A 26847-nucleotide genomic window follows, 5' to 3' on the forward strand; every position below is an offset into this window, starting at 1 on the left:
GAGGCTAGACTGGATAGGTAAACAAGACCTGGTCTCAAATTAAAAAGGGGCTGGGGAAGTAGCACCCCTGGGTTCAATCGCCAGTACCAGATAAATAAAATAGTTTATCTATATTCACTGTCAGTAAATATCTGGGTTGTTTCTAATTCTTGACCATTTGAATAAGGCTTCTGAGAACATTCCTGTGTACGTAAGTCTTTTCTACCCATAGTTTTTTTTCCTTCGGTGGTACTGCCTAAGAGTAGAATTGCTGAACCATAGGGTATATGTATGTTTACCTTCATAAGAAAATACTAAACAGTTCTGCAAAGTTTTTATATTATTTTATATTTTCATGATATGATAATTCCGGTTGCATGGCATCATCCTCACTGTTTGAAATCTGGGTTTCAGCCATTCTAGTAGATATATAGTGGTTTGTATTTGCATTTCTGCATGATTCGTGTACCTGTTTATGTGCTTATTTGCCATTTGTATAACAAGTCTTTCTAGTCTTTTGCCCATTTGTTATTGGGTTGTTTAATTAGAGTTTTAGGAGTTTCTTACATACTCTGGATGTACGATCTTTGTCACATATGTATGTTAGTATGTTTTCCTGGACTCTGGCTTACTTCTTTTTATGAATGTGGTATCTTTCAATGAGAAGCAACTTCTAAAATTTGTCTATTTTTTTTAATAGAAGTACTTTTTAGATCTTAAGAAATATTTTCCATCCTCAAGTTTGTGAAAATGTTCTTACAACCCCCCCCCCCTTTTAAATTCTTACTTGTGTGGTTAGGATTCTGTGTTCGTCCTGAATTTTTAACTATAAAATAAAAGTAAAGGGTTTAAAGTCGGCATCATTTGTTGAAAACAGTTCCCTTTCCCTGTTGATTTGATTTAGGACTTTTGTTGAAAATGAATTTATCATTTATTTGTTCATATTTGAATTATATTCTTTTCCTTCTCTAGCCTTAAATCTATTCCACAGTATTGATTACTGTAGCCTTTAGTAGACCCTGAATTCGAGCAGTTTAAGTCTTCTAGCTCTATTGTTCAGTTTCAAAGCTATTTGTTTTCTATTTTCCATCCTTTCTATTTATATATGAATTTTTAGAAATCATCTCATACATTTATACCAAAAAAATCCTGCTAGAGTTTTGATTTGAGTGGCATTGAGTTTCCATTTATGAGAATGGGCAATTTTTATTTATTTTTAAATTTTATTTATTTATTTATTATCTTTTAAATTTTTCATTGCTAATACACAGAAATACAATTGAATTTGTATATTGACTTTGTGTCCTAAGACCTTGCTACATTCCCATGTTCTAATATTTTGTTGTTGAGAACTGAGTTTTCAGCGTTTTCTACTTAGACAGTATCCTGTATGAATGAAGGCAGTTTTATTTATTTATTTTTCAGTTCTATTTCTTCTTATTCTTGGATTATCATACTAAGAGATCTATATGTTGAATAGTAACAGTAAGAGAAGACATTGTCCTTGGCTCCTAGTCTTAGGAGAAAAGCACATGGCCATTTAACATTAAGTGTGATGTTAGTTGGCATAGTTTTTGTAGATGTCCTTTATCAGGTTGAAGGATTATTTTGTCTGTTTTAAGAGTCGTTTTAGATATTTAAATGATGAATGGACATTGAATCTTATCACACAGTGTTTCTGTGTCTATAGAGATGATCATATGATTTTCCTTCTGTAATATAGTTAAATGCATCAATTAATTTTCGAAATGCCAACCCATGATAAACCATGCTTTGTGTTGATATACTGTTCTCTTTTATATATTGCTGAGTTCATTTCACTAGTATATTAGTAAGGAATTTTATTTCAGTGTCATTATGAATATTTATAGTTGTCATTAGGGTTTGATCTCAGGATTATGCTAGCCTCACAAAACGATTGTTCTTTCTTAATTTTCTGAGAAGATAAGTATAAGATAGGTTGGCATTATTTTATTTTATAAATGTTTAATAGTGTTCTTTGATAAAATCATAAGAAGCTATCATCCTTTTTGTTAAATGGTAATCTATTATGATTCATGTCTTTGAATATAAATATATGGCTATCCAATTTTTTTTTTTTTTGGTTTTGAGTTAGTTTTGACAAGTTGTGTATTTCAGGAAACTTTCCTTCTCACTTAAGTTGTTGAAATTATTAATATAAAATTATCAGTAACATTTATCTTTTAAATTTTTGGAGGATCTATAATGACAGTGACTGTTTTATTCCTGATATTCATCGTATGTGTCTTATCCTTTTTCCCCAGTAGTCTTGCTAGAGTCTAACTTGATAATGTCCCAGTTATCAAGTTTATTAATCTTTCCAATAATAACTTTTGACTTAGGGTCATCGCCAGTCCCTTTTCTCCTGCCAATCGTGGTCTAGTTATTGTTGTGTTCATTTTTGTTCTTTATTGTGTCTTTTACTTTGAGTTGAATTGGCTCTTTTTCTGGTTTCTTAAAGACAAAGCTTAGATCATTGATTCCTCTTATTTTCTTATAGTACTTATGTTACAAATTCTCATGTAATCACTGCTTTAGCTGCATCCTGCAACTTTTGACATGTTGTAACTGTCATTTATTTTGAACTATTTCTCTTGTGATTTCTTCTTGAATTCACATTTCAATTTTTAACTTTTTAAAGTTGTTGGTAGACCTTTATTTTATTTATTTATATGCAGTGCTGAGGATTGAATTCAGTGCCTCACACATGCCAGGCAAGTGTACTACTGCTGAGCCACAGCCCCAGCTCTCACAGTTCAGTTTTTTTCTTATATAATTTCAAAATATTTGAGAGTTTTTCTGAACCATTTATTGATTCCTAGTTCAATAGCTTTGTGATAACAAAACATATGATTTTAGTCCTTTAAAATTCACTGAGAATGCCAGACACAGTGATGCACAGCTATAAGCCCAGCAACTCGGGAGACTGAGGCAGGAGAATCAAAAGTTCAAAACTAGCCTCAGCAAATTATTAAGGTCCTAAACAACTTAGCAAGACCCTGTCTCAAAATTTAAAAAGGACTGGGAATGTGGCTCAGTGATTTAAGTGCTCCTGGGTTCAATCCCCTGGACCTTCCCCTTCCCTCCAAATCCCTGAGACTTGTTCGGTGGCCTAGCACACATGTGCTCTGTGCTTTTGATGAATGTTTTATGTGTACTTGACAAAAATTATATTTTTTGTTGTGGTCTATAAATATACATAATATAGGTCAAGTTGTTTGATATTTTTCTTCACAACTTTTGTAAGCTTGCTGTGTGGGTGTTTCTGTGCATGTGTATCTGTTCTGTCAATAACCGACTGAAGAGTATTAACCTTCACCGATTAATTTTGAATGTCTTAGTTTCCCTTTCATTGCTTCATAGTGTTTGAAGCTTTGTAAATGGATGTATACCAATGTGGTATTGTTATGATTTCTAATAAATTGATCATTTCATCATTATGAAATGTCCCTCTATATCTTTGATAATGTTTAAGTCTACTTTAATATTACTGTAGCCATACTAGCTTTCTTACTCTTAGCATTTACATGGTATTTATATTTTTCTCCATTTACTTTAAATCTGTTCATACTTTTATATTTAAGATGCGACTTTTTATTTATGCAATATATGGATGGGGCAAGTTTTTTAATCTAGGTTGATAGTTTTTTTTATAATGAATAATTATTTAGCTTAATCACCTCATGGGATTTAAGATTTACTTTACTTGGGTTCTTTTTGTTTTACATGTTTCTTGTTTCCTTAAGTGTTTTTAACCACCTTTTATGTTTATTGAGTACTTTTTGGTACTTCATTGACTTTACTTGCTTGGCTGCTGTCTATAATTTTTTAATGTTGCTCTTATAACATTCAACTTTTATAGCATTTTTATTTCAAATAATATTATATCACTTGATAAACAATGTAATAACCATGTAGTTCTGTGTAACTCCTCCTACTTTTTGTGTTCTTGTCATTTTTACTTCTGTGTATAAGCCTCACAACATATTATGGACCATTTAAACAAAAAATTTAAAAATTAACTTTTAAGGATATTTTAAAACATTAAAAAGATAATAGATCTTTTATGCTTATTCTTTTATTTGCCCTTTCTGGTATTCTTCACTCCTAACAGTTCTTGGCTTCTATTTGGTATTGTTTTCCTTTTTGGGTTTTTAGTTTAGATAATTTCTTTGTTTTTTTCTTCTAGTTCATTGATTTTTTTTTTTTAAATTCCATGTTTGGTCTACTATTAAAGCCACTAAGTAAATTCTTCACTTTTGATATTTTAATTCTAGCATTTCTATTTGTCTTTTTTTTTTTTTTTTTTGGTATTGGGAGTTAAACTCAGGAGCACTATACCCACCGAGCTACCTCCTCAGCTTTTTTATTTATTTTGAGAGAGTCTCACATGCCCAGGCTGGCCTTGAATATGGCAATCTTCCTGCCTTAATCTCCTGAGTAGCTGGAATTATAGACATATGCCACCCTGTTTGGTTATCCCTTTTTTATTTTTTCCTCCTTTAAATTTTTCTTTTCTGAAATTTCCCATCTGTCCACGCCTGTTTGTCCACCTTTTGAACCAAATTCCTTAAACTATTCATTAATTTAAAATATCTCCTTCTCAGTTTCAACATCTCAGCCACTTGTTAATGTAGGTCTCCTGTTATCCTTTTTTCCCACTTAATTGTGGATTCCTTTGTTTTAGTTTTTGTGTCTGTAACTTTATATATGCCAAACTTTTCTGTATTTAAGAACAGTTGAGGTAGAAATAAATCATTTCCCATTAGAAACAGACATTCTTCTCACTCTGTCAGGCTTCCTGTTAGTTGGGTTCTGAATCAATCTTACTTGTACTTCAGCTGAATCTGGTCTTTGTTTATTTGACTCAGATTCTATTCATCACTGTCTGAGATATTCCTCAAAGCAATTTTTGTGTCCTAGGTCCCAGGGAGACTCTGTATCCATTACTAACCCACCCACATCTAACTCTCTCGCCTGGGAGATCTTTCTTCCTTCTGCCTGTCAAAGGTTGGGTCAGAGCTGGATTCTTCTTACTCATGTCTATGGCAGGCTGGCTCTTCCTCCCATCATAGATCTCATCTCTCCTGGAAGAGGCTTTTTTTTTTTAAGAATTCTATTATTTCTGATTCCTTTGGGGCCCTCAATTCTCTGATAGCTTTCTGTTTGGATCTCCCCCCCCCCCAACCCCCAAATCAGTACTGGGGATTGAATCCCAGGCCTTATAAGTGTTCTACTACTGAGTTATATCTCCCTGTCCTTTTTATTTTATTTTGAGATAGGGTCTCTCTAAATTACCCAAGCTGGTCTTGAACTTGCAGTCTTCTTCCTTCAGCCTCTTAAGTAGCTGATATTATAGACATGCACCCACACCCAACTACTGATTTTGGTCCAGTAAGATGTCACATGCCTGTAATCCCAGCAATTTGGGAGGTGGAGGCAGGAGGATCACAGTTTCAAGGGCAACTTCAGAAATTTCGCTAGATGCTGTCTCAAAAAATGAAAAATGCTGGGGATAAAGTTCAGAGGTAAAGCACCCCTTTGTTTAATCCCTAGTATCAAAAAAGGTGGGAAGGGGGTAATGATTTTGTAAATTATCTGGCTCCGTCTTGCTTTTAGAGTAGAAAGAAGTCTTGAACAAATTTCTACATTGTTTTTAGAAGCCAAAGTCAAGGGTTGATATTATAAATCAATTAAATATTTATTTAAAAAATGAATTTTTAGAAAATCTCAACACATCAAGTAATTTATTATTAGACATTTTTTAAAGGGGGAGGCATTAGTAATTTGTTTAATTTATGTCCTGTGAGCAGGTTGGGTTAGACCAGGGCTGCTTTATGGGCACAGTTGGAGTGATTGTCAAAGCTTTGGTGAACTGCTGCTAGAAGGCAGTGCAGCAAGTTGTCAGATGCAGCAGCAGAAAAGGACTTCCTACTACTCCCTGCTGTGTGCGGGTGGTGGTGGGGTGTCATTGTTTTGGGCTTCGTAGGCCTCTGCTGCATATTCTTGTATGTTTTGATTTGCTTGATTATTTGTTTTTATAATTTAAAATTGTTTTTTTACTTGTAGTTGGACACAATACCTTTATTTTTATGTGGTGCTAAGGATCAAACCCAGCGCCTTGCACGTGCTAGGCGAGTACTCTACCGCTGAGCTATAACTTTTAAAAAATGTACAGAACATTTCTAGCTGGAACTGTGAAAATGGACTCTGGGTTGAGCTATAGTTTGCTGACCCAAGGCTTAGATGATCTTCATGGTCAATTTTGGACTCAAAAATATGTTGGAGTTCTCTAACCACAGTGCTTTCAAAACAGTAATGTGTGAAAAGGCAGGAGAACTAATGATAAAGTATCCTTCATATAAATGCCTCAACATAGTATATTTAAATTTACTTGTAGTTAAATTATGTGAGCTTTTACACATTCCAACACATTTAGATAAAGTCTTTGATCCTTTTTCTCTTATAGGAGTACAAACCACCAGCAACCCGTAAACTTCATAATATTCTTGGAGTAGAAACAGGAGGACCTGGTGGGCGACGTGCTGGGGAGTCGGGTCATACGGTAGCTGACTACTTGAAGTTCAAAGACCTCATTTTAAGGATGCTTGATTATGACCCCAAAACTCGGATTCAACCTTATTATGCCCTGCAGCACAGTTTTTTCAAGAAAACAGCTGATGAAGGTACAAATACAAGTAATAGTGTATCCACAAGCCCTGCGATGGAGCAGTCACAGTCTTCAGGCACCACCTCCAGTACATCGTCAAGCTCAGGTCTGTTCTTTGAATATTCGGCTAGGCTTGCAAATAATTTCATGTTTCCTTTACAAAGTGGAAATCTTTTGAACTGTTTATAAAAGTTTGTAAATCGGGCAGGGTTAAATTACTTTAGTTGAATCTGTTGTAAGTTATTAGTAGTAAATTGATTCCCTCCAAGACTCCTACAGTTTAATTGCACATCTAATGGTCTGTCTGTAGGAGGAAACAAGTATTTATTAACCAGAATTTTAAATTACTTTTTAAAATGGAATGATTTGCCCACTTGCTTGAGTTTTCCCTGCACCTGACCAAACGTGGTTTTATTTAGTTCACTGGCTGATGTGAGAGAACTTGTTTTAGTCAGAGAATCCAGTGACCTTGTGATATACATTGTTGGACAGAATCAACTTCAAACTAACAGGTTATACTGTATTGTGATATTTAAGGTGGATCATCGGGGACAAGCAACAGCGGGAGAGCCAGGTCAGACCCGACGCACCAGCATCGGCACAGCGGTGGGCATTTCACGGCTGCCGTCCAGGCCATGGACTGTGAGACACACAGTCCCCAGGTATGCTCTCACATGGTGCTCGTTAACCTTTCCTGCTCACGTTTAGCAGTATTGGATGACATGTCATTTATTCTAAAGGTTCATAGTGTCCTTATTTCTAAGGAAATATAGCTTTATTCTAAGTGAAGAAGCACACCCTAGTAATTTCAAATACCTCTCTAAAATTGTTCCTACTGTGCTGCATCATGATGCCTTTTTTTTTTTTTAACATCATGATGCTTTGTCGTGAGAGGCCAGGGTGTTTAATGGATGAAATATACCTGATGGTGATTAGTATTACCATCTTATGACTAGGCAGCCCGGTGTTGCTGGAGAAGATCTAAGACACAGCTGTTTGTTAATATTCCCACCTTTTACTGATTGATCGTACATTTTTCTCCAGTTGTCCCATTTTTCTCTCATTAATTATTCCAGACTTTTCTTCTCTTAATAGAAATTTTGGCTTCTCCTTCTGTTTCCACTTACTCTTGGTTTATAAGGAAGTCAGTCTTCAGACAGGAACCCCCTCCACTTTGTATCATTAAAAACGCGGTCCTGCTGGGCCCGGTGGCACATGCCTGTAATCCTAGTGGCTTGTGAAACTGAGGCTGGAGAAACGTGAGTTCAAAGCCAGCCTTGGCAATGGTGAGGTGCTAAACAACTCAGGGCTGGGCATGTGGCTCAGTGGTTGAATGCCCCTGAGTTCAATCCGTGGTACCCCCATCTTCCAAGTGCAGTTCTGCCTTTGTGCAAATTCATCTAATTCTCCTCCACCTCCTTTTCATTAGAAGCAGGGCGTTTCCACCTGTCTAAGGCCAAGCCCACCTGGCCCTCACCTCCTGCTCTCTAAAGTACCTTGCCCTCTGGCATGTATCTGCAGCCTCTTCTTCCCTCTGGACCCTTCCTGACCAGGGGCATTTCATCACTCAGTTCTCTCCTGTATCAAGCAAAATCTTTATATATTCCCCTGTCTTTCTCACCCTACACTCTGCTACCTGAGATCTCTTTTCTTCACTCTTTGGAAGAACACTCTGGTCACTTCATTTAGCTTCCTGTCCCTAGCCCTGGTGCCAGTGCAAGTGATAATCTTCACCTGTGAGTCCAATAGACACTTTGATGCTTTATCTATATTTATTTCTTAACTGCATTTGACAATGTTGGTTCTCCCTGCTTTTTAAAACACTTTCTGGTTTCGTTAGTAGTATGCTTCCCCATGTCCCCATTTCTCTGACCTTTCCTTTACTGTCTTCTCTATTGGATTCTCCTACTCACTATGAAACCCCAGTGTGCCTTGAAGTGTGACGTGTGTCCTGCCTCTTCTGACTTTGCATACTTCCTGGATGACTTCAGCAACTCTTCCCAATGATAGCACTCATCATCTTTATATCAGGCCTTCCTAAATCTTTGTTTTTTCATTTAGATTTCACTCCTGAGCTATAGGGCCTTTATTTTTAATTATTTACTACAAACATTACTTAGGAAAATCTCAACAATATGATCCTGCAGGTGGATCACATAAACTGATACTGACATTTTCACCCCCAGCCCAATTCTTGTTCTATCACCTATTCTTGGTTTAAACAAACAAACAAACAAACAAACACCCTAAATTCATTTATGTGCTCAAGTCATAAGCCCGAGGACTGGGAGTTCATTATTGATTCCTTTTCTTCATCTCCCACACTAAATTGAACAGTAAATTATTTGGAATCTCAACATCTAAATTTGTTTTTAATTTTCTCCACTTAACCTCATTCTGCAGCATCTCTCCCCTGTCTTACTATGAAGAATATCCTGGTCTTCCAGTGTCCCATTCCATTCACCTGTCAGCACCATTCTCTTCTCTGCAGCCAGGTGAACTTAAAGTGTCTGATCTTACTATTTCCCTGACTTTATACCAGTTTTTGGCTTGACATTGTATTTAAAATTGAAATTCAGACTTCTTACCAAATTCATAATGATTTCCATGATATAGCCTCCATCTTTATCCTCTGCCCTTACTCTCTTAATATTGATTCTCCCACCACCCCACACACAACTTTTTTGGAATATGCCACCTCTCTTCTCTTACTTTTCTTACATTGCCTACGCTCTTAGCCTAGAACACTTTTCTCTCCACTCTTACCTAGTAACTGCTGTTTAGACTTCAGATCTTAAGTGTAGCTACTCCTAAAGGCTGTCCCAAATTCTTTAGACTATCCTTCCTTCCTCTCTTCCAAATGGGATAACATAAGGCCACCTGTGCTTGACAGAAGTCAATATTCTGCTTCAAATTCTTTCCTTTCCCTTTCCCTTCCTTTCCATTCCTTCCCTTCTCCCTCTTCATCTCCCCCTCCTTCCCTTAACAGGGTCTTTCCCAAGCTGGCTTTGAGGCACTGATCCTCCTGTCTCACCCTCCCAAGTACCTGGGATCATAGGTGTGCACCATCCTTGCATATTATTTAATTTTGAATAGTTGTATAATCACATGGTTGAAAAAACAAGTAAAATATAAATGGGCATTTCAATGAAAAGTCTTCCCTTTCATATTCTCTAGCCATCCAATTTTTAATAAAAACTGATGTTATTAGTTTTTATATCCTTTGTAAAATATTTTATGCATATACAAGCAAATACAAATATATTCTTCACCCAACATTTGTACACAAATAGTAGACCACACACACTTTTACCTCTTCTGTTTTCTAACATTTGGCATATATTTTAGAGGTCTTCCTATATCAGGATATTGAGAGTACCTCTCTTCCCTTCAGTTTCATGGTGTTCCATTGTTTAAATATTCCATAATTTTATCTTATTAATCCCTTATTAGTGGACATTTAGTTATTTCTAACTCTTTTTACTAATGGTATAATAAATAATCCTGTACATATATCATTTGTACGTATACAATTTGTCTGTGATACAAATTCCTGAAAATAATTGGAAGTAAAATGGCCAAGTGACTTGGAATTTTGATAACTATAACCAAATTGTCCTCCAAGTGACTTTACAGTTTATTAACTTGCAGCTTTACTTTTAGTTATCAGATCATCAGTCTCAACACTGCTTATGTTTAAGTAACCCTTATTATTATACTTGATAATGATCTCAAAGCACAAGAGCTGTGATGTTGGCACTTGAGAATCACCAAGAGCAGCCATAAGATGATTTCTTTAAGCAAAAAGGTGAAAGTACAATAAAATATTTTGAGAGCAACAATACTGACACAGCTTTCATTATATTATATCATAACAATTATTCTGTTATTGTTGTTGTCAGTCTCTTATTATGCCCAATTTATAAATTCACCTGTATCACAGGTATGTATGAATGAATGATCAACTGCAAATGAACATTTCTTGTCATTATTCTTTAAACAATATAGCATTAACAACTATTTTCATAGTGTTTAGTTTATATTAGGTGTTTTAAAATAATCTAAAGGTAATTTGTGAAGTAGAAGGGAGAGTGGGCATAGGTTATACAAGTGTTAACACTCTTACATAAGGAACTTGAACATCCATGGATTGTGGTGTCCCCAGGGGCCCTAGAACCAGCCCCTGCTGATTATGACAAGCAACTGTATGGTTCAGTGCTATCTAGGGTTTTAGATATGTGAGTTTAGAGTTTTTTAGATTGTGTAATGTCTACAGAGATTTTATCAGCTGAGTGTCCTAATATAAGGATTTCAAAGAATTTTGAATTAAGGAATCTCAACCTGTATTTTCTTTTCTTTTTTCTTTTTTTGGTGCTGGGGATTGAACCCAAGGCCTAATGCATGCGAGGCAAGCACTCTACCAACTGAGCTATATCCCCAGTCCTATATTTTATTTTTTGAGGACTCTGCCTATTTTTCCTATTGGATTCTTGTCAGTAGTACCTCTTAAGGTTTACGTCTCAGATCTTCTTCATTAAATAAATACTCCATGGTTTGTGCTAGCCATTGGCGATAGTCTTTGCCTTCCTGGAGCTTACAATGATACAAATAAACACAAAGAAACATGAATAAAAATTGCAAGTAGTGTCCTGGTATGGTGGTGTGGGCCTGTAATCCCAGCTACTGGAGAGACTAAGGCAGGAGGATTGCAAGTTTGAGAGCAGCCCAGATAACTAAGCAAGTTCCTGTCAAAAAATAAAAAGGGCTGGGGGTATACTCAGTAGTAGAGCATGCCCAGGTTCAGTCCCTAGTATAGGTGTGTGTTGGGGGGTGGGGGTTGTAAGTAACATTAACTGTTAAAAAAAAATTGGGACTGGCAGTGTAGCTCAGAGGTATCACACTTGCCTTTCCTGGCATGTTTGAGGCACTTCGTTTGAAAAAGTAAGTAGTAAAGGCTAATGTGATAGATAATGAGTTAATTTGTTGGATGAGATGAGTTACTTACAGCAGGCCAAAAGTCTGATGATAGACCCTCGACCCCCACCCCCACAGTATGGTAGGTTAAAAATTGGGTGGCTTTTTGCAGGGAGGGGTGGTCCTTATTGAGCTGCTAAGGCTGGTCTCAAACATGCAGTCTTCCTGCATCACCCTTCAGAGTACCTGGAATTACAGTCATGTCCCACTGCACCTTGCTGGTTTTTTTTTTTTTTCTTATATAACAGTGCAGAGTGTGTGTATTGAGTTAGTGGCATGGCTGTCTTCTGCATCCTGATCTTCTGTCTTCTTGTGGCTCCACCTTTCCCAAGGTGGAGGGAAACTTTACCCAGGGCCTAGTTGCCCACTATGCAGTATCCAGCAGGCAGAAGGACTTGGGAGGAATTCTGTATGCCAGGCTAGCAGTGACATTGACTCTCTCATTCCACTGATATTTTAGTCACATGGCCACGCCTAAATATAGGGGAGGCTAGAAAGTGTAGTGCAGCCATATGCTCAGGAATGAGAAGCACTTTTTGTGGATAACCAGTAGCCTGTGCCACACAGGATGAGGGCAACATTGGCCAGAGTGGTTAGGGAAGACTCTGGAACTGAAATGATAAGAGGCATCCATGCAGAGATTAGAAACAGGAACATTCTCTGCTGAAGGAAACAGTAAACATGTCATGAGGCATTTGAAAGATCTTGGGTTGTGGAGGGATGGAAAGAAGATCCTGTGTGGTTAGAATCCATGGGGCTAGAGAAGGAGGTTGGAGAAAGGCCATTGGACAGATGATAAAGACATAGTAGGTATTTTGCACTATTTTGTTTTTCTCAGTGTGTGGAGAAGTCATTAGAGAATTCCAAATAGGAAAGTGGTTAAATTTGTGTTCATAAAAGGTATTCCTGCCACTCTTTGCAGGAGGAGCGGATGGAAGCTGGAAATTCACTTTGGAGGCGTTTATATTAGGCAAGAGGTTCTAGTGGCCTGATCTAAGTGGTATTGGTGGAATTAGGGAGAAAAGGCCAGGTCTGGGATCCATTTTGAAATGTAAACTTATTAGTCTATGATAGAAAACACGAGTTTGATTCATTGATTTAAAATAATGTCGGTATCCATTTTCCTGTACGTAACATAATTTCATTCTTCTATTCTATTTCATTCTTCTATTCTAAACTCTGTTGTGTGTGTATACATCACATTTTCTTTATCCACTCATTCTTTGACAGTCACCTAAACTGGTTTTATAGTTTGGCTAATTGAGAATTGTGTTGCTATAAACATGGGTGTGCATTCATTACAATAGTATGCTGACTTCATTTCATTGCAAAGGAGTGGCATAGCCGGGTCATATAATGGTTCTATGCCTAGTGTTTTGAGAAGCCACTAAACTGATTTCCATAGTGATTGCATTAATTTACAGTCCCAAAATGGTATAAAGGTGTTCCTTTTTCTCCACATCCTCTCCAGCATTTATTATTGTTCAATTCTTAGTTGCCATTCTAACTAAAGTTTATGCTAAAGAAGTTGAACACTTTTTCATGAATTTGTTAGCCATTTGCATTTCTCTTGAGAGGTGTCTTGTTTAGTTCATTTGCCCATTTATTAACTATGTTTTTCTTAAGTTTTTATTAAGAATATGTTAAAAAGTTGAAATAATAATCGTCGGTCAGAGGAGTAGCTTGCAAAAATTTTCTGCCACTCTGTAGATTCTCTCATGACATTCTTAATTGTTTTCTTTGTAGACTCAGCAGTTATGACTGGTGGGTTGGATGGAGAAATTGTTGAGCAGCTAGAATGATAGTAACCCTTTCACTTTAACAACAAAGAAAAGAGAAGGGAACTTAGGGGGAAAATAAAGAATTTCTCTTAGACCCCTCAAAAATACTTATGTATTTGGTTCTTACAGAAAAAGTTTAGCACAGACAATGCTCCTAAGGAAAGACAGTGGCTAGTGAAATATATCAGCCTTTTGTACTAATATAACTTCCTAAAAAATTGCCACTTTCATGGTAAATTCTCTTTTCACTCTGGAACATAATTAGAATTTTGTATTTCAAGAACTTACATGCTCAAAGTTTGAAAGACTCTCCCTAATTGAAGCTATGGCATGAGAACATTTACATCATCAAAGATAAGTTTGAAAACGGCATTCTGAATAATTCTTTCAAAATGTGTTTTTTTATAGGTGCGTCAGCAATTTCCAGCTCCTCTTGGCTGGTCAGGCACTGAAGCTCCTACACAAGTCACTGTTGAAACCCATCCTGTTCAAGAAACAACCTTTCATGTAGCCCCTCAGCAGAATGCATTGCATCATCACCATGGAAACAGTTCCCATCACCACCACCACCACCATCACCACCACCATCACCATGGACAGCAAGCCTTGGGTAACCGGACCAGGCCAAGGGTCTACAATTCTCCAACAAATAGCTCCTCTACCCAGGATTCTATGGAGGTTGGCCACAGTCACCACTCCATGACATCCCTGTCTTCCTCAACAACTTCTTCCTCGACATCTTCCTCCTCTACTGGTAATCAAGGCAATCAGGCCTACCAGAACCGCCCAGTGGCTGCTAACACCTTGGACTTTGGACAGAATGGAGCTATGGACGTAAATTTGACCGTCTACTCCAATCCCCGCCAAGAGACTGGCATAGCTGGACATCCAACATACCAATTTTCTGCTAATACAGGTCCTGCACATTACATGACTGAAGGACATCTGACGATGAGGCAAGGGGCTGACAGAGAAGAGTCCCCCATGACAGGAGTGTGTGTGCAACAGAGTCCTGTAGCTAGCTCGTGACTACATTGAAACTTGAGTTTGTTTCTTGTGTGTTTTTATAGAAGTGGTGTTTTTTTCCAAAAACAAAGTGCAAAGCTGCTTGAATCAGAAGGAGATTAACACACTGAACCGCTACAAGAGGGCAAAGCTGACTTTTTTTTTTTTTTTTTTTAACTTGAAAAGATTGCAAAGGGACAATGAAGTTTTTAAGAGCCATGTCCAAATCCATCTTCACGGATAGCTCAGAGGTATCCTCTTTTTGCCTCCCCCATTTAACTTGCCACCTCCTAGTCATAGTGGTTTTTTTTGTCTTTCTATTCAACAAAAAAGTTAATGTTCAGATGTTGGTCTTGGTCATTTGCCAACTAATTTTGAAATAAAAAGGCACTGCACATAATTTGCATAGGGCCCCATTAGGGTGTTTTTGTTTTTTTCCTCCTCCCCCCCTTTTCCTTTTTCTTTTTTTGTTTTTGTTTTTGTTTGGGTGGGGGTGGGGTGTGGATTTGGGTTTTTAAGTCCTCTAAATACACTTGGGCACCGAAATGCAGTACTGTAAGGAAGAGGGACCTCCAGCTTACACAAACATCATCTTCAGCTGTATGAAAGGGACGATTGTGTTGAAGTTTGTAAGGCACATTAAGCATGCTAAGTGGCGGGGATCAGAACTCTCCTATCTGAACCTACTGAGGAGCAAAGCAGCAATTACGTGGGATCCTGTGGGCCTCCTGTTGTGGAGGCCACAGGAAGATGGGAGTGGAACGTGACTGGTCTCCTAACCAAGGTGCACTGAGAAGCAATCAACGGGTCAGTCGTGGCCAGTCCTGGGGAGGTCTGAGTGGTGGTCTTTGGGATAACCTTTGGCCTTATGGATTTGGACTCGAAATCAGAAGAGCCTACCATTTCAGATGCAATCACTTGTGGACATGCTTTTGCAGACAGTCCTTAATGCTGAAAACACAGAGAATGGGTAATTCAAGAGGCCTTTCTTTTAAAATAGACTTTTGTGACCCACTAATTGTAAGGTATTGCAAGGTCACTTTGCGTGTGTCATAAAGTTGACTTCCTTATTGGTTGAAGGTCACAGAAGTAGTGGTTTGCTTTGATGGAAATAGCTACAGCTGTGTCCCTTCCTGCTTTTTACTTTTTCTTTTGCTTTTTCTCGGCACGTGGTATCTCCACCATTTCTTCTGCACAAAGATGTCTTCTGTTCATCCTGAACATTTTTAAAAAATGCAGAATTTTATGTGACTGCTTTTTTGCCTCACAATTATGCTGTGAATTTTACAAAAATTTATTTTCTTTTTTGATAATTTATTGTACCAAAGCTGTTTTTATAGCACATAGATGTCTGTAACCAATAATGTAGCAGTTCTGCACTTTGACACAAGGTGTAACTAGACCATTTTTAAATGTCAGTTGAAAATTATGGCTGTACTATTGCTTAAACAAAACTGGAACTGTTGTTGAATCCATAGCCAATACATTTACAGCAATCTGTGTACTGAACATAATAGATTGACATCTAATTCAAGATTACAACATCTGTCACATTCTAAATGTGTTCAGGCTTCTGAAGGTAAAGGGACACTGGATCCAGAAGCTATGGAGCCAGCAGTTGATTCTTGTATTCCTGATTAACCTACTTGTAAACTTGAACGCAAGACCTTGATTGCACCAACAGGTCCAAACTAGGAGCAGGAGTAAAGCAGAACTCTGAGCATGACCTGAAGTGAACAGGCTGGTGTTTAACAGGTGCCTCGTTTTGAGATTATGCTGCCTTAATGTAACACAGTCTGGCAGTTGCTAAATTTGTGTTCCCATTTTAAATTGACCAATTTTAGGGTGTTATACTTTTGAGCGGTTAAATTGGGAGAATGAAGATGTAGTAATTTACCTGTCCAGGATCAAAAGAAGCCTAGAAAAGAAGCAGTAATCTACCTCTGCCGATAACCCTGTTCGAAACAACTCAGCAGAACACCACGTTACTTTTTATTGGTCAACTCCATGTGGCTGACTAGGTCAATTTTTTCTGAACAAAACAGGTTTTTATATGTAAACAGTGACAAAAGAAAGGCTTAAAACTATGTAAATGTGAATGGAAACTTGGAAATATCCGTTTTTATAAACCACAAAAATTTTTTTGTTGTTAATCAGGAAATCCATATTTATTTTGTAATTAAATGTCAAGCCTGTGGATGATTTTTTTTTTTTGAACTTGATAGTTCATAAAGGTTTACAGTGAATAAAAGGATATCACCTTGAGTATAGCAATATCAAACAGAATCCAGTAGTTACTGCTGTTTAGGAATGTGGAACGTGAGGTTAAAACACTATATGGGTCAGGTCATTTTTTTTTTCTGTGCTGGTTGCCACATCTTAGCAAGCACCAAAAAACAAACAAACAAACAAACAAAAAAACCCAACAACAAAAAACAAACCACAAAACCCCCTAAAACAGTTTTTAAACCAATATTTACATAAAGTAAGTCATAAAATCCAATGCTTCTGCATACTGTGTTATGTTACAGTCCAGTTTTGTGTGCTTTACTACACAGTTTGGTTACAGGACTTCTGTGCATTGTAAACATAAACAGCATGGAAAAGGTTAAATACCTGTGTTCAGATTGTAAGATCTAGTCCGGACTTGCTGTGTATATTGTAACGTTAAATGAAAAAGAACCCCCCTTTGTATTATAGTCATGCGGTCTTATGTATGATAAACAGTTGAATAATTTGTCCTCAGACTCTTTACTATGCTTTTTTAAAATTAATTTAAGAAAAAATGTAAAGATAGTAAAAATCTTCCTATGCAATTAACCTGATCCAGGTCTGGTAGGTATACTGAGTATAAACTTAGTCAAATGTGTAAAAAGGAAAATATTTGAGTTACATCAACATAGGCTTTAAATATCTCAAAGTAAAAATTGGAGGTTTAACAGATCATTTGATTTTTAAAATTTTTTATCTGAATGATTACTTATATTCACACAATTTCTCTGGTTCCAAGTGCTGATACTATAGTTTGTAGTGTTTCAAGTGGATGTTAACAATTAGGTGGTTTTCTGCAATTGATGTTTTTTTCTAATAGATGAAGGAGAGAATATAGGTATTGTTATTCCTCCTCCTCCTCCTCCTCCTCCTCCTCCTCCTCCTCCTCCTCCTCCTCCAGGTCCTCATGGGAACATAACAGGGACTTTTTCTTACACAAATTCTAGAATTCCTTCCACAGTGAGTCAGTTTCTAACCTAAAGTCTTCTCTTTTTATGTTAACCTACATAAGCATTTATTAAGGTGGCCTTCAGAAGGTAAGAAACTTGTTTTAAAGTTAAATATGATTTTGTAACATTCAGGTTGGGAATGTAAAGTTGAACTCACAACATGAAAAAAAGGGAAAATCCCTTCAGTTTTTGTCTTAGGGTATTAGAAATTTACTTCGATGAATGGCACATTTTGTGATACTGGACTCAGAAAAACCAGGACTTGTTTTTATTTAATGAGTTCACAAATACATACAAAAGATCATTTAAGTCTGCAGTAATTATAAAGCCCCCCAAAATGACATTTGTGCCTTTGCCTCTGTACTCTCTCCCAGCTGGTAGGGAAGTACATTCGTAAATCCCACACGAAGCTGAGGTTGCAAACATTCCAGGTCAGTCCCCCAGTTTCCAAGTTGACTTGCTTTTATTTTGTTGGTCCCCAGAAGATAGGTTTGGTATATCATTTTCATTCTGTTTTTGTCATAGACCATGTGTAATAGGTCAAATGGTTTGTTCCAAATATATGACTTGGCTTTAATGTCACCTCAGAAAAAAGTATGAAAATTTAAAGGGGCAGGGGCTGCGCACAGCTGTGGTATATTGAGACTGTGTTCAGATTTCTTAAGATCTACTTGCCACACTTGGGCAAACTTGATGAGCCTCTGAGGGAGTCTGAAAGGAGAGGGTAGAAGTTCCCTTTCTCCTGACCATGACTTCTTCCTTACTAGTTGTTTCCTAGAATGGTAATATATATCAAGGGATCTTTTGAACAGAGAGTAAGAGTCGTAGAAACCATAACAGCTTATCCTATCAGAGGCACGCTTTTTTAGTGCCTTGCAGTAGTTTGTAAATGCATTCACAAAGAATCATCCAGTGAGAGCCACCTGGGCCTTCACCCTGAACTCGGTCTTTCCTATATTCCTGTATTTAAATCGGGAGATACTTGTTTTGTGGAAAACTTGTTCAGTGATCAGTGTTTGATCGCTTCTGTCTTTCTCCTTGTTACTGCCAAGGTCCTGGGTTTCATGCTCTCAGTGAAAATTGGTAAAGAACTAGGTTTTCTTCTATCGTGAGTTTTTTTCTAAAACAACATTTACCCAAACACTGAAAAGCACAGGCATTTTTCACCTATTTAAAAAAAAAAATTTAACCTCAAATCTTCAGAAACAAAGATATTTCTCCAACTGAACACTGATTTAAACATGGTAACTAGGTACCTAAAACCCCTCGCATCTCTTTTCAACATGTAGCTTCTTCACTTGGGTGTTTTTTCCCCTCATGCATCGCCCTAGCCCTTCAGCATATGGCCCTCTGTAGGCATTACCGGGTGGGGTTTAATGTGGGTGTGTTGGTTCAACTTTGCAGGAATCTCCTGCCATGCCCAGCAAAACTCTACCTTAGAACAGCGAGAAGGGGCAAGCTGTTCTCCTAGCCACTGCCCTTTCCTTGGCCAGGCAGTGGTGTCTGTCTCCTTTGGGTTCTGAAGGAGCAGAGTACTAGGGTAGGGGTTGTGATGGCTAACCCAGTGCACCTTCATGTTTGGGCTGGGAACAAGGTGGCACAGGTTCATGGAGAAAATAAGGCAGAAAAGTGGAACCCAGCTCTATTCATAGGAGATGAGGCCAGTAGGTGCTGATCAGTGGACCTGGCCCACCATCCTCTCATAGCTAGAAAAGTCCTCGAGGGTTTTTCAGCTTACAATATGTAGCGAGGCTGTGTAGGTATTATGCTTTGTTTGAAGGGCCATAGTTTGATTTTCTTTTCAATTAAATTTTCCCAAAACTGCTATTTTTGTTTTTTTTTTTTATCCTAATTTTATTCTTGCAAACTTTTGCTCTCCGCAGCTACTCATTATTCACTGTACTTGCCCCTATTTTTTTTTAAGCTGAAACCAGTTTAAAAACAAAAAAAAAACGGGATGGGTAGATTTGTACCCAAAGCAAAATATAGTTAGGCACTGGGTGTGGGTAGTGATTTTTCTCTGGGCGTGGGCATCAAGCCAGCCTATCAGGTGTGGCTGGCAGGTGGCAGGTGGTCTGAACACTTCCCAAAGCAGAGATGTTGAGTTGGCTAGGGCATCCTGGAACGCAGCCTGCTGAGGGTCTTTCACTCAAGGTGGCAGAGAAACACTGCTTAGTGGAGTTCACTGGTTCTAAAACTAAAGGGGTTCCTTCTGGTGATGTGAGGTAGCGCAAGGAGAAAGCGTCTTGACGGACAAGCCTCAGTCTGCTGAAGACATGGTGTGATGTAGTTCAAGAGAGTGAACCCCAAGTTTGTCAGGTGATTCTGAACCTGCAGCCAGAAGAGGGCATGGGTTGATCTGACACTGAGACCCTAAATTTGAGAACACCTTACATGAGATTTTATTATTGATGTGTGTGGGTTGTTGGGGATTGTGAACCCACCGGTTCTTGACTACTAGGATCCATTCCCAGCTCATATTTTGAGATGGTCTCACTAAATTGCTGAGGCTGGCCTTGAACTTGGATCTTACTGCCGCTGGGATTACAGCCCCTGCGCCTGGCTGTAATTGAGGGTTACATGCATAAAAGATTGAACTAGTAAAACTCATATTGCATTACAACGAGTTATAAACAAACCTCTAAGAAAGGCAGAAATTGCCAGATGTAAGTATACAAATGGTACACAATTCGTTGCTTCTGCCATCTTCCCCTATGGAAGTTTTTTGATGTCTCTCAAATGAAGAATGGTGTGTGATAAATTTATTTCCCCAGCAGTGGGCTTCGGATTTGCTCCTCCATACCCCAGGCTTATGGTCTTTTGAAGATCATGGAAAAGCTTCCTAGATCACCAACACTCCTCTATTAAGTGGCTACAATCTCTAGCTCTGGAATTGCAGAGATTGAAATCCTGTCTACTTGCTAGCTCCACTGTCTGGGACAGTTCCCTTTCCTTCTCCAGGCTTCACTTCCGTCTTTGCAAAATGGAGATGTTTGTAGTGTCCAGTTAGAGGATTTTGCGTGGCTTCACATTATAGCATAAGTATTTTAGCACATGCTTAATATATAAGAAGTGACCTAGAAATATGTGTAGAGAGCTTGGTTCCACAGCATAAATGAAATCTGTTTTTTTTTTTTTTTCCATTGATACGACAAACATGATTGTGGGGAAATTAAGTGAGTAGTGTTTTCCGTGAATAATTAAACAGGACTATTTTGCAGTTTACTTTTATTTCTGGAGAGTATGACTGGATGTTAACATTCCTTTGTGAAGTTGGTTCTGCTACTGCACAGACCCTGTATTATTTTGAGAATTTTGAAGGGTTTTGCTAGGTTACTTTGCCTTGATACAGTGTATACTTAAATGTTATAAAACATTTCAGATGATATTTCAGCAGAAATTTTCCCTAGACCAAGGAGGCATCTGGAAGATCAGATATGGTGAGGAGAACAATGTTTCTCATCTGGTGTTTGGTTAGGCCCTGGGAATCACGTGTCCATTGCTCCCCAAGTTTCCACCGCAAGGCAGACCTGTTAGGTGTTTATCCTTCAGAAGGAGAGTTGACTTAGATTACAGAAGAAAGGTTATAAATCAGTTGATGCAATAGGGAGATTTAGAGAACTTAAAAGGTTATAATCCACATTTTGAAAATAGTAAAGGGCTAGCTTTTTCTTTTTTGAAATATTTACTTGGTTGACATCAGTTTGGCTTCCAGCAGTGTTATCCCCTTTCTTTCCTAAAGGAGCCCTCCTTGTATCAAATATAAGGACAAAAGTGTTTCAGAATGCAACTCTACTCATTTGCATTAGAATGCATACGATTTCCATTACAATGGCCTGTGGCTTTGAATGAATAAGACAAGAGCTGACCTAATCTTGGATTTGATATTCACCTAAGGGAGATGAGCTACTTTCTGGGAGGTAGAGTTCCCCTGCTCAAAACCTAAACCTCATGGCCTCTGCTTGTAAAGCAAATTGGTCTAGTTGTTTCTTGGTCTTTGCCCTGCTTGGTTTGCAGATCTCTTGACCCTGAGGGTGAGGATTGCATTGGAGGTGCATCTCCAAGGCCCTGATGACATGATTCCATGTAGGCATGAATAATGCCATCACTGGGGACAGTACTTAATGTGGGATTCCTTTAATTCTCACCTTCAGACAGGTACCACCTTCACCCTGGTCTTACTCCCCATGCAGGGACATGTGTGCTGGTGAGACGGGCCTCCTTCCCACAGTCATACTTCTCTGAAGGCCTCTCTGCTCACATCATAGCAGTGACTTGTCTTCAGGAGTCTAGTGGAGCTCAAGGGAGGAGCTTATCAGGCAAGACCTCCAGGGGGTATTCTCTGGCCATGGTCTTTCTCCCCACCTCAGGTTGTCTGCCGCTTAGAGACCTGCCTGCTTCACTAGAAGTAGAGGAACCCACAGTGGCCAGGCACAAGGCAAACAGCAGCTCCCCCTTTCCTGGCAGGATTAAAATAGAGTGAAGGAAGATCAGCCCTACTTCCTGCAGAGGGCACTCAAGAAAGTGGTCAGAACTAACCCAGCAAACAGAATTTTTTTTAAGTGAATGGATAGTTCTTCTCTGAAGAAAACATGTCTTATCAGCAGAGGGCCTTGGAGCCTCTGGCATGAGGACTGTACTAGAGAAATGGACAGCAGCTGGGACCTGGGGATGGGAGCCAAAGCATGCCACTGTCCTCCTGAGTGGGGAAGGCCCACAGCTCAGTGAAAAGCAAACCTCGTGTTTTATTAAGAGTTGGCCTGTGAGCTGGTGTGGTCCAGAGAGGCCAGTTTTCCCAAAGAGTGGTATTGAAGCTGAAGTCTCAAGGGTGTGAGGGCCTCGCTGTTGCAGGTGGGCAGCATCCAGTCTGTTCAGGAAGGAGCTCCTGAGAAGTGGTGAGGACAGCAGGCTTCCAGATGTTCTTGGGCAACACGGTGGGTGCCATTTTCTGGTGTTGGTGTATTTGAGTGGAGCGGTGTGCCGAATGTCATGAGTTCCCTTCTAGGACTTTGTGAAGGTCTTGTAGGAGATGCCAGGTAGGTGGTTTGACATAAAAATGGATCAAAGGCGGGTGGGGAGTCAGGCCTGGACAGGAGACGTTTTTGCCCTTCTATATATACAAATAATGGAGGGTGGGATGATCTAAGGGCTGTGTCAGCCTAGGACACTTTGATAAGAGAAACCTGCATGCTCTGGAAATGAATACTTCCTGCCTTCCTTGACCTGAGTGTGATTTAGGTCTCACAGGGGGAATAGAAGATTTTCTGTTCTTAACCCCTGGGAGTTCCCAGGCCCCAGCCCACACCTGCTCAGTCAGAACTTGGCTTAAACAAGTTTCCCCAGGTGATTTATACACACTCTGAACTTTGAAAAAGTGACCAATATTCTTTAGATTTAAGAAAAGCTGTGTTGGCAACTTGCTGAAGATGACCCAACTGACCCTTGATCATCTCTGGCTTCTAGTTAAGGCCTTGATTTTGGAGACCACAAACCAGACCCTTCAACCAAACAATCCCTCCAGCTGTGTGTCCAGAAGAAGCGTTCAGGGCTGAGTGACTTGATGTCCACAAGCACAGGCTTTCCCAGTGGGCTAGGGAGCATTTAGATATGAACACTCTGCTTCCCAGTGAACCATCATGGTTCCTAAAATGTTTTTATTTTGACAACAGTCATGAAATTGGCAATGTTGAACAGGACTATCTGATTCTGTGCTCACTTAGCTATGAAAATAGCTTCTTGTGGTGGGGGGCTTTGGAGAATCAACACCAAGAGGTTCTGCTGTGACTGCTGCTGCTTCCTCCTCAAATCCCACTCCCTTATCCCCTTCCCTTCTTCCTGGCAGTCTTTCTCTTCCCTTTTAGTTTCCAGAATACATTATCCATTCCTAGTCCAGTCTCCACTTTTCCCAGTGGGATTTCATTGTCCTTCATGTGGCAGCACTGTTCCCTCCTGCATGTCCTACATATTAGTCTTCATATGTTGCTCTCCATCCAGATGAATTTTAATATAGACCCTTTTCATGTGAGAGGGCCTTGGGCCCTACCTCTTGATTAAAGAAATAAGGATAGGAGGGCTGATGGTGTAGCTCTGGTCTGTCATGTGCAAGGCCCTGGGTTCTGTCCCCAGCACTACACAAAACAACAAAAGAGAACTAAGGAGGCTTACTACAACCCTGAGCAAAGGTGGAAATTTGGGTTGGAAATGGAAGAAAACAATAAGGGATGGTTTTTGTGTGTGTGCAGTGACAATCAGATCTTTTTGGATTCCCTGAAACATCCAAACTTGACTTTCCTAATCTTATTACTTGCAGCAAAGCTCTTTGCATGTCCTTTCAGGATTGTGGGCCCTTCAAGAACAGTAGGGTCCAGGAGGAGCAAGAATGACCTTGGCTTCTGCTTCCTGCCCATTGCAATAGATGAGGCATCTGCTAATTATAGTATAGCCTACTCTTTTGTGTGGTCCACCAAACTCAGAATGGTTTTTACAGTTTTTTTTTGTTTGTTTGTTTTGTTTTTTTTTGTTTGTACCAGGGAATTGAACCCAGGGGTGCCACATCCCCAGCTCTTTTTATTTTGACACAGAGTCTTGCTAGGTTGCTTAGGGCCTCACTAAGTTGCTGAGGCTGGCTTTTGAACTTGCGATCCTCCTGCTCAGCTTCCTGAGCTGCTGGGATTACAGGCTTGTGTGTTTTTTTTTTTTTTTTATTAAGTAGCTGAAAAACATCAGTATTTCATGACATGAAACTTACATGAAATTTGAACTTTACTAACCACAAGTGAAGTTTCATGGGAACACAGCCACATTCATTTGCTTGTTGTCCATGGCTAGTTTGGGGCCACAGCAGCTGATTGGTTCCTGCAGAAACCATATATGTGGCCACCTCCTTATTTTGCTTTGCTGTTTGGTGCTCTACAAATTATGGTGATACAGTCATAACTCAACAGCATTTCAAGTGCCACTTGTATTACTATGCTACAACATTTATGTTTTATTACCTGTATGTTTCCATCATGTCAAAAAAAAAAAGTGGATTTTGTCACTGTGCTTTTAAGGTTCAGTAGAATATGGATTATTTTGTCACTGAGTTAGATGGCAAAGTACAACAACACAGCAGTTGTCATATTGTAAAGGACACAATATTATGTTGACATTACAAGCACTCATTAAACTATCTAATTTACAAGAAAACAATCAAAAAATTAGAAAATTTAAAATTGAATATCTTATTACAGAGTTTATTCACACACACACACACAAAGAAAGCTACAACCAAACCATATGTTAGTCAAGCAAGGAAAATCTATTAGCCTTTCCACAATAATAGTCAAGAGTTGACATTAGGAGCAACATCAGCCATCAATAAAAAACAAGGCAAATGACTAAGTGATTTTTCCCTACATGTTGTTACAACAGGGTCAACATTACTAACTGCTCAGTTGTTGCTGTTTGAGAAGCCAGAACCAAGTTGGAAATAACTAATTATTTTCTAATTTGGAACAATTACAGGCAAAACAATTTTAAAAGTTGAGAAAAATAATTCACTACAACCTGAAGTGGAATCTGCTAAGATATGTTGCAACTGATGGTTGTAGAAATATGTGTGGTATAGAAAAGCCTTTGTTGGACAAACTTACAGAGCTTCTGATAATATAAGGTGTTAAGGCCTATGGTTAGCCACTGTTATTTAAATCAACAGGTGCTTTGTGAAAATGTTTGAATCAATCATGTTATTGAACCAGTATTATCACTAGTGAGAGTCATGTGGTCTTTACTACAAATAGAGATTCTATGGTCTTTACTACAAATAGTTCCATGATATTTTTTCCTCAGAAATAGTAGTTGAATATATTGACATGGTTTATAATATGATAGTAGTTCAGCAGTTTAACAGTGAACAAGTTTTGGTTTAAATTTTGAGCTAAGGACCAAGATTGAAAAAAAATTTTTTTTGAAATGGTCCTCAACCATTATTATCAAGCACTGAATAGCCTTGGAAATCCACTTTTGATGTAGACTTCATAATGTTTCTTATCATCGGGCAAGCATAGTGTTTATGTAAAACATACTGTGGAAAAGTCATGTGGACAAGAACCAAATTTGAATCATAGCTAATGTTAAACTGCTTCATCTACGGCCCTTACTGAAAGTTAAAACAAGAAGTAAGAGCTCCCTTCCCATACACATTTGCATTATATACATAATCTGAGCTGATGCTTCAGTTCCAGCAGTGTTTATGAACCTCAATGCAGACTCCAAAGAAATTTCTGTATCTTAAAATCCATTTAACTGCAACAGAGGAGCTTCCACCTAACTTTAAGTTGGAAGTGATTAATTTGTTGAAAGAAAATCAAATAGAATTTTACATAAATCCATAAATGCTTTTCAAATAATAAATATACAAAGTTGAAAATCCTACGCTTAGAGACCAATAGTAACATTGGGAAGTATCTATACATAAGAATATATTTTCAAAGATAAACTGTGTAAAGTCTCATTACAAACCAGCATTAATGGATAGATATAGGCAATTGAGTTTGGATTGGCAGCACTAATTTGAGCCCCAATTAAGAAAATTTTATTCCCCCCAAAAAGGAATTCCAATTCTTCTCATTGGTAGATCTTTGTTACAAAAAATTCTACTCAATTATTATATTTGAATTTTATCAATTAAATTTTTTCAGAATTTTTCTCTCCTCTGGTATAACTAACTTTCTAATATCCTAGATTTATGACTCTTAAGCCAGAAAACCTAAAGCATTTGACATTTGGCCTCTCAAAGTCTCCAACAGATGAAGCAAAGGAGGAGTAAATGGATTTAGTCCCCCAGGTCAGTATCCCAAAAGGCAAGTTGGGGGCAGGCATCTAGATCTTCTCAAAATCTTTGGACCTCTAGGAGAAAGGCCCTGTGTGCATTGGTCTGTTGGCTTAGCTGCATGCCATGACGCAGAGAACCACCTGGAGGACCGCTGGGGGTCCAGTGGGAAGAAGTGGAAGCCAGGTGTGATGCATGCCTGTAACCCCAGCTCCTTGAGAGGCTGAGGCAGAAGGATCGTAAGTTCAAGACCAGCCTGGACAACTTCGTGAGACTCTGTTTCAAAATAAAAGAAATGGGGATGTAAGGCAGTGGTAGAGAACTTGCCTAACACGTGTGAAGTGTTAAGGTCTGGGTGCTGGTGTCTGGGTTTAATCCTAGTAC

At 38.6% G+C, this 26847-nt stretch overlaps 1 protein-coding gene across 4 annotated transcripts in view; it reads left to right on the forward strand.

Moving 5' to 3' along the window:
- Dyrk1a (dual specificity tyrosine phosphorylation regulated kinase 1A) overlaps nucleotides 1-17175 on the forward strand; it is a 133822-nt gene extending 116647 nt beyond the window's left edge. For all 4 annotated transcript variants that reach the window (XM_046439053.2, XM_046439052.2, XM_046439056.2 and 1 more), the window contains 3 exons: nucleotides 6470-6776; nucleotides 7208-7332; nucleotides 13834-17175. In XM_046439053.2, the coding sequence (XP_046295009.1) occupies nucleotides 6470-6776; nucleotides 7208-7332; nucleotides 13834-14454 (1053 nt within the window). In that variant the 3' untranslated portion in view covers nucleotides 14455-17175. The remainder of the gene's footprint in view (nucleotides 1-6469; nucleotides 6777-7207; nucleotides 7333-13833) is intronic.
- The last annotated feature ends 9672 nt before the right edge of the window (nucleotides 17176-26847 follow it).

The sequence above is a fragment of the Marmota monax genome, unplaced genomic scaffold (assembly GCF_021218885.2).
Source record: "Marmota monax isolate L192 unplaced genomic scaffold, Marmota_monax_Labrador192_F-V1.1 WCK01_AAM20220418_F8-fsc00125, whole genome shotgun sequence".
In the NCBI taxonomy this organism is placed as follows: Eukaryota; Metazoa; Chordata; class Mammalia; order Rodentia; family Sciuridae; genus Marmota; species Marmota monax.